This window comes from Cottoperca gobio, chromosome 16, assembly GCF_900634415.1.
Source record: "Cottoperca gobio chromosome 16, fCotGob3.1, whole genome shotgun sequence".
NCBI classification, from domain to species: Eukaryota; Metazoa; Chordata; class Actinopteri; order Perciformes; family Bovichtidae; genus Cottoperca; species Cottoperca gobio.
In genome coordinates, this window is record NC_041370.1 from 11,996,371 (window position 1) to 12,011,283 (window position 14,913).

General features: G+C 40.6%; 1 protein-coding gene across 1 annotated transcript in view; it reads left to right on the forward strand.

The window, feature by feature from the left end:
• Positions 1-9,929, forward strand: part of itga8 (integrin, alpha 8) — a 37,804-nt gene extending 27,875 nt beyond the window's left edge. Inside the window, 9 exon segments of the mRNA XM_029450649.1 lie at positions 2,239-2,318; positions 2,821-2,901; positions 3,820-3,925; positions 5,186-5,344; positions 6,879-6,995; positions 7,765-7,878; positions 8,092-8,193; positions 8,291-8,413; positions 8,498-9,929. Coding sequence (XP_029306509.1) covers positions 2,239-2,318; positions 2,821-2,901; positions 3,820-3,925; positions 5,186-5,344; positions 6,879-6,995; positions 7,765-7,878; positions 8,092-8,193; positions 8,291-8,413; positions 8,498-8,587 — 972 coding nt within the window. The 3' untranslated portion in view covers positions 8,588-9,929.
• The last annotated feature ends 4,984 nt before the right edge of the window (positions 9,930-14,913 follow it).

Below are 14,913 nucleotides of genomic sequence, written 5' to 3' on the forward strand. Positions count from 1 at the left end.
TCAAGTGAGTGTATTACTGTGAATGTCGGGTCTCTCTAAAGGTGTCAAGGTCGGCACAGAGGTGCAGTTTCAGCTTTGGAGGTGACACACAGCATACTGATAAATCAATTATGTGGTCATGTTTCACTGTTGGGGGAGGAGAGCACAACAAGTCGTGTGTGTGTGTGTGTGTGTGTGTGTGTGTGTGTGTGTGTGTGTGTGTGTGTGCGTGTGCGCTCCCCAGTCTTCCAGATGTTTCCCATATTTAACTCTCCCCTTGCCCCATTGGACGTTCAGGAATCCGTGAGCTTATGCAGAACATACTTCCAAATACCCCATACAGACTGTAGTTATATTGTGCAACAAAATCGTCGCTGGAGTTCATTCCTTGTGCCACATGACACAGCTGTAGTGCATCACTGAGCAGGGTCAGTGTAAGAGGTACATGCCTGAAGGAAAGCTGGTTTTGGCTCAAGTAAAGCCATCTGCCTGCATCTCTTGTGCTTTTCTTTCTTTTGTTGTCTTAGTTTTAGTTCAATGAGTTTTGGTGGCATTAAGCACTTTGGGCAATAATTCAGATGATTGTCTATTGACCATCACTGGAGGGGATATGATCATATTGTCTTTCACAAAATTCTAGTGTGAATTCTTTTTTAATCCAAGCAAACTAAAATTGAAAACTACAAAATGAGTTTACGCTTTTGCGTTCTGAGGAGCCCAGTTATACTAACATCACATGTGGGTGCAAGGCTATTGGAAATGCGCATCGATGAAAAGAGTAATCCCTGCACACTGACTCCAAAACACAAATGTTTTCATTATATGGACGCCATTAAGTTTTTGCTTTACACTGTAGAAGAGTTTAGTTTATATAATGTGTAAGAGTGTAGCGTGATTCATTGCATTTAGCTACAACATTTGACAAACATTCGGCATTATGACATTTATTTTAGCCAAATCTCAAAACCCCTCTAAGCTTTAAGTCCTGTAGGTCGCTGTTAAAAGTTTGTAGTTTGATCCCTTTTTTTTAAGCACAGCAACAGAGTTCAGTTGAATTGTTATTCGTTCCAATGGATGCCAATGGTGACAACTGTGAATGGTTGACATAAATTATCAAGTCTTTTAGAAACTTCTCAAACCACTGTGTCAGCATAAACCACTTTTCCCAGCATTGTTTTAAAGAATCCTCATTTTGCCAAAATGTGGCTGAATACATTGCTTGTGGCAAAGCTTTGTTGCTTCAAGGAGGGCAATAACCCAACACAGAAGCAGTGCATTTAGCCGTATTGTGGCAAAATCATAATTATTTGAAAGCACAGAATCTGACAACATTGCACGGGTGCTTTGAGAAAGGTTCTGTGGATGTTTTGATGATTTTACTCCACCATGAGAATGTACAATCCATTGTAACCGACATAAATTCAAGCTGACCACAGCTAATGAGCTCTCTAAAGGAAAAAACTACAAACGTTTAACAGCCATCTTTCAAGCTAAGGCTGTGATGCTCACAATATTTTAAGACACAGAGTTGACCTCTTCAGACTTTTGTTGGGCCTCCTGGAGTATCATAGCAGATAGTGACGTCTTCTCTGTGAACGACTCGTACTCATTTGGTGTTTCTCCCTTTAGATCTTTTCTGCCTGACTTTGTAGTTCTCCACCACACCCCACCCTCGCCCCCTCCCCCCCCCCCCCCCCCCCCCGCAGGCCTGTCTCGTGAAGTGTTAGTGCGAGTCTGCATGCTGTCATTTCCCTCTATGGTCCATGTGTTTGACCTGTTGTTCAGTAGAGCTCTCACACACATGTGCACGTGCGCGTCCATCCACACTGTCACACGACGACAAGCGCGTACACACGCACTGTCGTCGTACTGTTGATTAACTAAATCCTCCACGTGTTTTGAGTTAGCCCAGAGGACAGGGGATTTAAACTGTGGAGAGACAAGAAGCTTAACTGTAGTTTTTGACTGTGTGTAGTCTGGATTGTCTCGGATTTTAGAATACTTCTGTTGTCAACACACACACACACAGACCCAATCTTCTGCCTCTGTAACAACAGAGGGGGATGTAGTTAACAGGGATTTTACTGTCTATTGCTAGTCACTTTAAACATGATGTGGCCTTTGATGAACAGATGCATCTTATTTCTGTCTTTCTTTCCTCTCTGTCATTTCTCTTCAGCTGTCCTCCTCTTTCTCCTGTCACATGTTTTTTATACGTTCTCTCTCTTTTTCTTGCGTTTTCTCCACACTCCTGCCCAGCTGTCTGTTGGTTTGAGGTTTTCTGTCCAAAGGCTGGATGATGCCGGACCAAAGATCAGCTTTGAGCTACAGATCCACAGGTGACACTCCCACCAACTCTCACGCATACTCCCACCCCCCCAACATCCCACACACACGCACACACACACACACACAAAGAGCTGTTTGTCTTTCTTCTGAGTCATGTAAATAAGTTCTGTGTCCGTCGTGATCCCCTCGCTGTGGTTTGATGAAACTAACCGCAGCGACAGAAGAAGACAGATGGCCCAGAGGAACTCCAGAGAGGAGACAAGCTATACACAACGTGTTCACTGTTTGTTTCATTGAATTCATTTTTGATACATAACATCACTGGACAGAGACAGTTAAATGCTGGCCAAGCCCGCTGCCAGGGAAATTCTCATTTGAGTCAGCTCAACATGAAAATACAGCTTTATTATGAGCTTGTTTTTATACGTTTTGTATCACAGCCTCCTGTTAGTTGTTTACCAATAGATACAGAATGTAGGGCACAGTCAGCGTGATGTGTGTTTTATTGTATGCCTTAGGTTTTTGTTTAACTTCCTGTGAATCTCTCCACAGCTCCAACAAAGATAACTCCAACAGCAACCCAGTCAGTTTGAATCTGTCTATTGTTGCCAGAGCTCAACTCGATTTACGCGGGTGAGTCAGGCATCTTTTCATGAGAGAGCGTGTCGTCTTCTCCAAAACACAGTGACAACCTCCTTTGTTGCCATGTCTGTTTCACAAAGATACACTTGATCTGGTTTCGGTCTAAGGTTTTTGGTGTTTGCAGGATATTACTGCCCTTTTTGTAATGTTTGAATTTGCTGAGCATGTTTATATACAGATGGAAAATAGCATGAAAACACATTTCAAGAAATAAATTTGACATAATCATGTGCGCATGGGATACTTGTGAGCCTTTGACATGTTCATGGATGCCCATATGCCCACTGACACACACATACTTCAAAGCTTGGAGCCTTGCATGGCGTTGTTTGGGTGTGGTCAGCTGTACATACAAACAGGAGGACCCGGGATGAGAGAGACGAGGTCATATGAGTTCCTGTGTGTCATGCCTCTTTTTGCTTTTTGAATTGTAAATCACAGTTGTGAATTTGAAAATGAAGATAGACTAGTTGTAAAAAAAAAAAGTCATAGTATAATATGCCACGAGAACAGGTGTTTCTAATATTCTCCCTCATGTAAATGTGAAAAGAAAATGTGAAGGACAAAACATTTGGAACACCCCTCAATATAACAAAGTCCAGTACAACACCAGCTTTAACTATGACCTCAAGTTTATCAAACTTTATAAAAACTGAACATTGTAAACTTCATAAAGGTAGAATTGATGACGTAGCTGTTTTATTGAACAGCAATAGATTCTACTGGGGTATCTAATAAAGTGTATATCTGACAGACGTGAAATTCCAGACCCTCCAATATGACAATTTAAATGTTAAAGGGCATATTCAGAAGTCTTTCTTACTATATCATTCTACACACTGCCCCATACTTAGCCTATGAATACGTGTGTATGCATCAGAGTCACTGAGCTGTTTCTCCTCTCTTTAGGGTGTCTCATCCCTCTCAGGTGGTGCTGCCGTTCCCACGCTGGGAACCCAAAGAGAAGCCTGTCAAAGAGGACGACGTTGGACCGCAAGTAACACACATCTATGAGGTAAATGCGCGCCCTACGTCCAAACACGGCTAAATCTCATGTGAAGAAGAGGGTCGAGGTGTACTCAGAGATGACGAGATGAAGAAGTATAATTCTGGGTTGCTTTGTTTGTGTTGTTGCTGGTCACAAAAAAAGTCTCACTCGCGGACTGTTAAGATGAAAAGAGCCGAAAAAATAGGTGTGTGAAGTTGTAAATTAGGCTACAGCAAGAGGGGGGCTCTGTAAGATGAAGTAAACAGCAACACACACACACACACACACACACACACACACACACACACACACACACACAGAAAAACCAGTAGCTCTATAAAGAATTGGGCTCTGGCTGATCAAAGGTCTGCAGCTTAAGAGTAATTACTGCTGTAAAGGCGGGAAAAAAAGAGAAGGGGGGAAACAGAGAAGGGAAAAGCGAGCAAGGCGAAGGAGGAGGAAGGAAGGGGAAAAGGTTTGTTCTTTAAACTGGACACATTGTAATGAGTAATAATCACTGAGAGGAAAAACAAGGTCAAACAGAGGTACAGACACATAGATAGAAGGAGGGCAGATTGCAGACAGACTGGCGACAGTTTACAATAGGAGTATGTGTATGTGTGCGTCCGTGCGCCCTACATGTGATTTCTTTTTGTTTTAAAGGGACGGCTGCTTTATTGAACCCGAGTGCAGCCGTGTCTGGCCTGTCCCGCAGCTGATAATGATTTTCATTTGCGGTGCTTTTCCCAGTTGGCAGCTGCTTCTAGTTAGAGAGGACAGAGGTTTTTTTTTTTGCTCTTGCAGAATTCCTGCCCTGCAGCCCCAGGACCATGTCCTGTTTGGATGACTTGCTTCAGTGTTAATTACTGTGTGTGTGTGTGTGTGTGTGTGTGTGTGTGTGTGTGTGTGTGTGTGTGTGTGTGTGTGTGTGTGTAAAACACGAGGATTTATTGAATTGATGGTCCATTTAAGATCATAGTTCATTTATCCTCATTTCGATGTGCCAGGTGAAGCTGTGTGTTTTACTTGCCATGTATTTCAATCCCCTTTTGACTGAAGGCTGCATTAGTATTATCTTCACTAAAACACAGGTGGCCTGTGTCATCATCCCACAGTTATGATAACCTAATTATAGCCTCAGTCACTGGAGACCTACTACTAAAACAGAAGAGAGCACAATACTGACAACTCTCTGGATGTTTTCTCTCTCTCTCTCTCTCTCTCTCTCTCTCTCTCTCTCTCTCTCTCTCTCTCTCTCTCTCTCTCTCTCTCTCTCTCTCTCTCCAGCTCCATAACTCTGGTCCCAGCAGTATTCAGGACGCTGAGCTCCAGGTCGGCTGGCCTTCCCATTTCCGTGACGAGAACCTGCTGTATGCCATGGAGATTAAAACTGACGGACCAATTAGCTGCCGGACAAACACCAGCCTCAACCCACTCGGCCTTCAGGTAACTCAATAATATATAAACATATAAAAGCACATAGTCAAAAACTCATTTCAATACCCAAATATATAATTATGGACATATTGGCACTGCAGTGGAAATACCACACTTCTATTTAATATGTCTGCTAGCTATCTCTCCCTCATTTATACCCGCTTATTTAAAACATAATTGTACCCGTTGTTCTGGCTGCTTTCGATGTTCTTTGCCAGTTGGCTCAAAACGATGGGGGATGAAGTATTATGCTTATTAGCAGAAATTAGAGCTGGAATAGTTTCCAATATGTATGATCTCATCTGTAGAGTAATTCAAAAAGAAAACATGCGGTGATTTCAAAAAGTGCTTCATTATTTTAGAAACTGAAATGCTACGAGCTGTAATCATATATGAAAACAAGTTGTATACACAGCATGGGGTTAAGGGTCAGGCGGGGGGGTTGTCCCGTTTTCTTCCTGATTGGGTCATTTCCAATTACCCAACATTTCAGTGTCCCTGTCAATCCCTCCGTGCAGACTAGACTGATTGATACACACTGTGTCAGCAGAGAGTGAGGAGTACATGCATGCAGCTTCATGCTGTCTTAAACCGAACACTGTTAGGTTCTTTATTGTTGCTTAGACAAAGGACATGATCCCCCATCAGCCTGGACAAACTGGAAGCACCGTTGCTACTGGGAAATGCACCCAGTTCTCCCCCTCTGTTGAGGGGATATTAGTTTGTCAAGGGGAAGAGGATGTACGAGATATAAGGTCATTTCTATTTTTCACAAGGTGACATTTAGTAAAACGTTATTTTACAGTATTACATAAATACACCTAGTACCATTGGCCAAAATACCATTTCTGTCATCTGTGGCCTGTTTCTGCAGCTGCTATCCTCTGAGCGCCACGAGGTAAAAGGCATGTCTTCCACATCTCGTTGGATTTTTTAAGTATTTTTGCACTCACAGACCTCTGTCTGAAGCCAGACTCCCAGTGGAGAAACAATTAAAAATATCTAGCTAATATCAATCTGTTATGTGTGAGCTCAGGTCATTCAGTCCCGTCGGTGGCGTGCTGCCTCTTTTGTTGCTGTCAGCTTAACTGTTTGAGCTGCTAGCAGGAAATGAAATCTCTTAGAATCCTTCTTACAAAAAAACACATTTTGATCAGATCACTAAATGTCACATGTTTCCACAGCTGGTGATTTTGTGTTATTTTATTACATCTTTTAAATCATACTTTACAAGCATTCTTTGTCTTCAGGACCACCATCTCCTTCTCATTGGCTGTTTGGGCTGAATCAGAGCACATGTGCAACGCAGACCACTTTAAACCATCACATGTGATAGTTAGTATGTTCTCACTAATAGTTATTAGTGAGTCCTCAAAAGGTCCAAACACATGCTGTGGAAAGTTTGCTTTAGGATAAAATAGACTGTGAGCAGGAGAAAAACTGAGCATTCATTTTCCTATGGTTTCTGCTCCATCATCTCCCATTTGAAAAACAATGTGATAATCTTCTCATTTCAGATATGTAATTTCCTTTTCTGTCTCAGATTTCTTCTCTCCAGGACACACCTGAACTATTGGGTTTCTTGAGGAACACCAGCGCTCCCTCTCACCGCCACAAACGAGCAGTCACTGCCGCTGAGAGTTATAGCGGTAAAACCTTGGTGAGCCTCACATACCTGTAAATTCTCTCAAGAATAAAAAAGAAAATGTAATTGAAAAAGTCATACAAATGTCTATAAGTCATAGTATAATATAATATATATATAATAGTATAATACGTCATAAAAATGTCCAAGAAAAGTCATAGTATAGTATAAAGAATGGATGTAGAATTCTGGTCGGAGCTGTTGTATTGAATAGCAATAGAGTTTACAGGTGTACCTAACAAAGTGGCCACTGAGTGTATCTTCCAGACATTGAATTCCAGACCCTCCAATATGACAACTTAGCTATTTCTTTCTTACTGTTATACTCACTGCCCACAGGTAAAGTACAACTATAAAGTTATTGGTCCCTGTAGTCATTCCTCCTCCACATACTAGACATGTCCCATCCTAGTGAAACCCCAGCGGCAAAAAAAAACCCAACAGTCTTTGTTTGTCTCAGATTACATGTGACAACCATACTGTAACCAATCAATCCCTTCAGTTTATTCACAAACAGTTCAAATACAAGTACAATCGTAAGATAAGCTTTGGGCCCAGACACCTGCACACCTAAGGCTAGCCTAACCCTAATTACTAAATGGTCCCAAAACATTTATTCCATCTGCCTAAACATTGGTTAAAATAGGTAAGATACAATAAACAGAGACACATGGTAAGTAGAAATGACAGTAAATGGATTTCAGAGAGGAAATAATTAGCCATAAAACCCATACTAAACCAAATGTACATTAGTAACTCACGGTTGTGTAATGTCTCCCCACAGAACTGCACCAATATCTCCTGTTTGAAGATCCTGTGTATCGTAGGCCGGTTGGACCGTGGGCAGAGCGCGGTGGTCAAGGTCCGCTCGAGACTCTGGGCTCATACTTTCCTGCAGGTCAGGGTCTTCACCTGTCATCTTCAATTCTTGTTATAGATTATTATTATTATTATTATTATTATTATTATTATCAGTTGTGAAGGAAAATTCACAATAAGGTTAATTTAGTAGAAGTTCTGAAGCTTTTGATCACATGAGGGGCAGCTGTGGTTCCCCCGGCTCCTCCAGTCCGCATGCTGAATTGTCCTGTGTTTTATATTTGCCTTACAGCGGCGTAACGACCCCTACATCCTCAACGCTACCGTGTCTTTCATAGTCACAGCCATGCCTTACCGCATCCAACCCTCCACCCTGCCTCAACACACCACCTCGGTAAGATGCAGGCATTAGCTGAAGTGTTTTGAGTCTGAGAAAAGAGGACATGTATCAGCACTTAGAAACACTAACTGTATTGCTCTCTGTCCTGCAGATGGGGACCCTGGTGTTGTGGGGGACTCCTGATGTGTCATTTGCTGTTCCACTCTGGGTCATCATCCTGGCCATACTGCTGGGGCTGCTGGTGCTGGCCATGCTAACATTAGCCATGTGGAAGGTACACACACACGTATTATCCAGCATTCCTTGCGGTAGTTTGATTATCTAATATGTCACTAATGGGTTAATGTGATTCCCTTAGTGTGGTTTCTTTGATCGGGCACGGCCACCAGCTGACGATGACATCTCCGACCAGGAGCAGCTGACGTCTGATCAAACAGGCGACGCCTAAGACTACGCGTGACGCTTGGAGGACTGTGGTTTGGGAGGGATGTGCACCTTCTGAGTAATTTAAATCAGATCTGAGATCTGCATTGGTTGGACCCTTCTTTCCTTGGCTGGAGGTTTTCTGCCTCTCTGGTAATGAAGCTGACAGACTGAAGAGTTCAGCGCCACACAGACTGGGACCAAAGAACGAGGTTCAAACCGGAGAGAGTGGGACCAAAACACACTTAACAGGCTCAATCAGACACACATGTCAGTTGTTTATCCATTGTGATGAAGCACCAGAACTGAAGAACAGAGTGGACTTTGTTGTAAAGACAATGCTTTAAATGTTTCAGAACATTTCTGTGTGTCTGTGTAAGTCAGGCTCAAAGAGACTTAAGATCCTTGCACAAGTGTGTGTGTGTGTGTGTGTGTGTGTGTGTGTGTGTGTGTGTGTGTGTGTGTGTGTGTGTGTGTGTGTGTGTGTGTGTGTGTGTGTGTGTGTGTGTGTGTGTGGGTACTGTACATATGTGTGTCTCTTTTAGGTGCGTCTCGTGTCATTCTTTCATTCAGTTATGAAATTCTTTCCCTACCTGATTTAATTTATCCCAACTGGGCTGTATACAGATTTATCACACACACACACACACACACACACACACACACACACACACACACACACACACACACACACACACACACACACACAGATGCAGCCACATGCATTAACACAAAGTTGATGTCTATATTTATGAATGTATGTGCAATATTTGGGCGTTGCGTGATACTGAAGCTTGTTTACACTGGCATTATTTTATTAGAGCTTAATGTTTCCATTGTTTATATATGAATTGGTATATTAGATATTAGTGTTGCTGAACAACAGAAGCAATTGTTTGGACTGTAAAGTAAAGCCCCACCATGTAAGTTTGATAAAGTGCGCAGACAAATGACTAACTTATTAATGTCTTGATAGAATGACTAGAATTTTATCTTTGAAGAAACAGACCATATCTTAACAGCCGAAGCCCTGCACTGCTACTTCAAAGTGTACGTGTGTCTGCTATTTTGGATTATTTTTGCAGTTCATAAAACAAAACTAGCCATAAAATAAACCGTCCATATCTGAAACACATTGTAGACAGTCTGAGACTGTACTGCACATACTATATGGCATTTAACAGTGTGTTCAATGTTGTCATCTGCTTCTCTGATATCATATCGTGCACAGGCAGGCAGAACAAAGCAGACGGGGCATCAACAGCACCCTGAATATAAAAGGAACTTTTAATGTGTCATGTGTGAGTCATATTTGTTTTTTGTATCAAGTGTGAAGTTTGATCAGAATAAAGTGTTATTTGAGTTTTCTTTATCATTCATTAACCTTTGCTGTATATCAGGTAAGTGAACCATACATGGTCCTTTCCAACATGACGTTAGAGTGAAATAATCAATATAATCAACAGAGCACAGAAACATACAATTGAAAGTTCATGATTTGCTCTATTTTAACAGGCTTTGGAAACTTACATATAGTTGCTATAGTATCCTAAATCTTTTCTAATCAATCCTATCTAATAACGACTTAGTGTCAGGGCTGATGTCTCCGCCTCAGAGGAAGGACTCTTGCTCCCCCAGGTGGTGCAGTGTGGAAATGAACCTGCATGGAGATGCAGGAGAGGACAGGACAGGGACATGGCAGGACAGGGACATGGTGATCCATGTCAGTATAAAACTGCTTTGATATATTCCTGCTACAAGATAGTCTGGTCAACCGCTCGTAGTAACATATAGTCTGTAATGCATGATGGGATATTGATTTTGTGGAGCCACAAAATGTTTAGTATTTAAAGTTTGATCAGGTGGTGTTTTCAGTTCTGAAATATAAACTTTCATTGGTAAAGCTCCCGTCTCCAAATTCAGCCTCCTATACTTGTTGGTCCGGCACAGAGTTTGTCCAAACTGCACGTCTTTCTTGAATGTTACTTAAACAAAACATACACATACTATTTATATCTGGTACAATATAATATGTGCTTCTATTCCATAATAAAGCAAATATGTCAATTTAAAACAAGTAATACCTGTATATCTGTACATTTAGAGCGAGCTCGCACACAATCATTTGTTTAATGAGGTGTATAAAAAGGTCAGCAGAGGTCAAAACAGTGCAGTGTGGATGAACAATGCACATGTAGATCAGACTGCTGCAATTATTACATAAGTTGTTTGTTATTTACATAAATGCATGAATCCAAACACCATGAGTTATTAAACTGCAAATAGTTTTATTATTCATCAGTCGTGCAGCTAGAAACCCAGATCCTTGTTGAAACACAAAGCAAGTGATTTACATGTAATCTATTTCTCCCTTCAACTGAAGAAGGCCTGTGTGCACGTTCTCGACATGATCTGACGCACAATGGGAAGCCATGCTCAACACATTCAGTACATGACTTTCAAAAGATAAACGATGCTGCTCATAGGAAATGTCTTTCTAATGCTTCACCACCTAAATTGCATTATATTGATGATATTAATGTGCCTACGTTTGTTTGTTTTTTAGGTTTTATCAAAGGAGATACCTTGTACAACATATACATGTTTGTTTCAGAGGAAAGTGATCAGAATATAAAAGGAAATAAGGAGATTATTTCTAAAGGAAATACAATTACAAGAAAATACATTATCTAAAAGAAATATCTCTTCATGATTTATTTACTGTGTAAAAATATCTATTTTAGCTAGCAAAATAATAAGGTAAATGTAAAACAGCATTTTGCAGGGAGAAATTCTGCAATCATCATCAATAGTCCCTAGTTCAGTTTTGTCAGGGCTGTTATTCAGAATATAATAGTTTCTTGTGGATAATATCAAAGCAGGAGAGCGGAGGTGAAAATATTACCAGGCATATCTCAAGTGAAAACATTTATCAAATTTGCACAGCTGACAAACCACATACAAAGTGCTGCCAAAGACACTTTCTTTCTCTGTTTAACATTTTCACAAAAAAGACACATACTGCATTTCTTTCTTTAGACTCTTTTATTTCTTTGTATATATTTGATCAAATGTAAAATCAAACATTTGAAGTAAAGATTTAACAGTTTCTGACTAGCAAACCTCAACACCATCAAAATAAGGGAACATTATTGATAATGACTACATACTGTACGTAAGACATACTGTATCGAAGCTGAGATTTATCCAACAGACCCGAATTACAAAATATTTTTTAAAAAGTCTTTAACTCCCATAATGTCCTGGTTTTTGAGCTGGTGCGAAAGAAATTATCTTAGGTGAAGCGATATCCTGTATTTCTTTCAAATAAATGCTGATGTATTTTTTTAATTAAACTTCACTTCAAAGGTCTGTACATAGGGATCAGTGTGTATCCTCTCCACTGGCAACAAGGTCATACCAACATTATAATGGAAGACTTTGGCTATTTACAAATCACTGAGATGCTGTACTGTTAGCGTACAGATTCTCTCAGACATGCTGTACATGACTTATGTGTATTAGTTAGACTAAAACACACCCATCCATATAACAAAGTGCAATTCCATAGATCCCCACAAGGAGGTGCTTATACACCATATTCAACATCATTTAGCCCAGTTTAAGCATATTTGTGAGCAAAAGTGGTTTGTTGTTATTACTGAACCTGTACACTTAAAACCCCTACACACCTGTGGTCCACCCTCACAGGTGTTTGCACTTATTTCGACTGATTAGACCTCTTCTCAGGACTATGATGGCGTGTGGGCTACATACTGCGTTTGATTGACACCTCTGGGGCAGAACAACTTACACCTTTATTCCTATTTAGTGACTTTATGTAATTCACAGCATAGCTCCTCCCAGCTTCGACATGAGCTGAGGTGTAATCAGCCAGAACAAATGTGTGGGTGTGTCGGGCCTTTTAAGGAACATTCCAACAAATGCACTTATTCGCTTTTCTTGCAAAAAGGTAAGTGAGGGTGGTGTCAGTCTTCTCACCTAACTCCCAGCAAGAATACGAATTAGTATCTTTTAATTATCAACCCTACATTTCACAGATGTGTCTGTGTCTTGATGTCATTTCAGGTCTGCATTTGAAAAATAACAATTACTTAAAGAAAAAGAAAAATACAAACACAGACCAGACTCACAAGAGAGGAAATGGCTAGAAAGACAAACTGATGAAACAGTACTTCTACTTTGTGACAGTGAAGAATATAAGACCACATCATTTTGTAGAAGAACAGTCACTGGGCAGTGTTTAGCCTGAGCAGTCAAACACAAACAGAAGAGAACAGTCTCGTTACTGGGTTTACAATAAACACCTTTCAGGAGTTATAAAAAGTAAATGGCTATTTTTGATAAATCCCAGTTCATATTCACACATACTGCATGTTGTGTGCACGTCAAATTCAATTCTGAGGAGGCCAAATGCATGTAGATGTTCACAAAGAACCGAAGCACATTCATGAACGTGAGATCAAAACCTGACCTGACAAAAACGATAGCAGGACCACGTTGATATTGGTGAGTAAATGGAATGATTGAAGAAGGAGGCGCTGTGGCACATACAGTACATAGGCTACATAAGGGTTAGAATATCTATACACACACACTGTACACTCTCATGGATACAATTTACTGTACATGATCAACTCTGTCTTTCTCTGTATAGTAGCTCTATCAGTCATCAAAAATAAAGTTGAGATAGTTTGCCCAATGTGTGTTTACATTCCCTGCCCTGGTATATAATGTTTTCTCTCAATGATAAATCTGTAGGACAGATGAAAAACAGTCAGTTGAATATTTTCATTAAATCTAACAGCTGAGGAACAGGGACACCACCACACTCCCACTGGATGCTTCATCAAAGTGCTGCTGCTCAGAACACACACATACAAATGTGACTGTGGACATGCACATACTGTCTACACACACACACACACACACACACACACACACACACACACACAGATACACACTGTTCCTGAGTATGAACTGTAGGATATTTATTTTGGCTCTACTCTAAGAAAGAAACATGTACACTGCTCTAAGAGAAAGAAAGCAGCCATACTCTGATAGAACAGGTATGAACTTAAGAAAAGCATACCATCATTGAGGAAATAGGTTTTAATAGTAAAACCCTAAAAACCATGTGCTGCTGTGAACTAGGTACATACTGTATTTCTAAGGCCATAGTTTCTGTAAAGAAAGCAATAGGATAGGTCAATAGAATGGGAAGGTACCATTTCTTTTTCTATCAATATGTAAATATCATGCCATGTTTGCATTTAAAGTTGCTTTCATCAAAATTATTTATGCGTTATCTGAAAGGGAGACACATATTTCCAGACTCTGCCGTTCCTTTCAGCTCTACACAGCTATTTAGCGTCCTTCAGCTTATTGTTATGGTTTTATGGCCTGCAACATTCTCTCACCGCTCCCATCAGAGTCCATTGCAGGCGCAGCAGGGAGTTGTTTTCAGGGGAAGAGTTAGTGGATACACTTATTCTAAATGACCTGCAAAGCACCAAACGGCCGACAGACAAAGTCAGCAACTAGCTGGTGATCAGGACGGAGAATTGATCAACTTAAAGGCCAGAGATTTCCCTCAGGAGCTGGTCGAGACCAAATCAGAGCAAAAAGTAGGTTGAACTGGCCTTACATTCATCAGACTGCCTGAAACATGACTCCAAATGAATGATGATCTGTGTTGCTGGAATTGGAATTACGCAACGGTTTTCCAAGTTTGCCATATCAAATCTAGAAGGTAATAATAATATGTCAGTGTTGTGTTTAGTTTGCTGCGCTGCACCAAGTGGCCAAACTATTAGCCAAGTAAGCCAACTATGGTTTGTATTGCAGAATGAGTCCATACATAAATTGGCTAAAAACTCGTTAGTAGGTATTTGATAAAAAATACCTTGATTTTTCCCTATTTGTACACATTTGAAATGCTGCACATAGCAGGGCTAAAGATGGACATTAACTAGTGACACATGCTGTCCTTGAAAATAATTATGAGTCTCTTAAACTACCGAAGTACATTTTACTGAAGAACGTCATCAGAGAAATGCAGAACTGCTGTCATCCAAGCAATGGTATCAAATTGTATATTGATTGAGGACTTATTCAGTGATTTACATTCAGGCCTTTTCAGTCTTGATATTTGCAGTTTGTATTGACCACTGAGCTTACAGCTACAGCCACACAAAAGAAAAACACACACACACACACACACACACAGAGACCAGTGGCACAATGTCACCCGTGGCAGCGCACACATCTGCAATGGCATGAAAATGAAAGAAATAGTAATAAAATAAAATTACACAAGGCAGCGGAGAT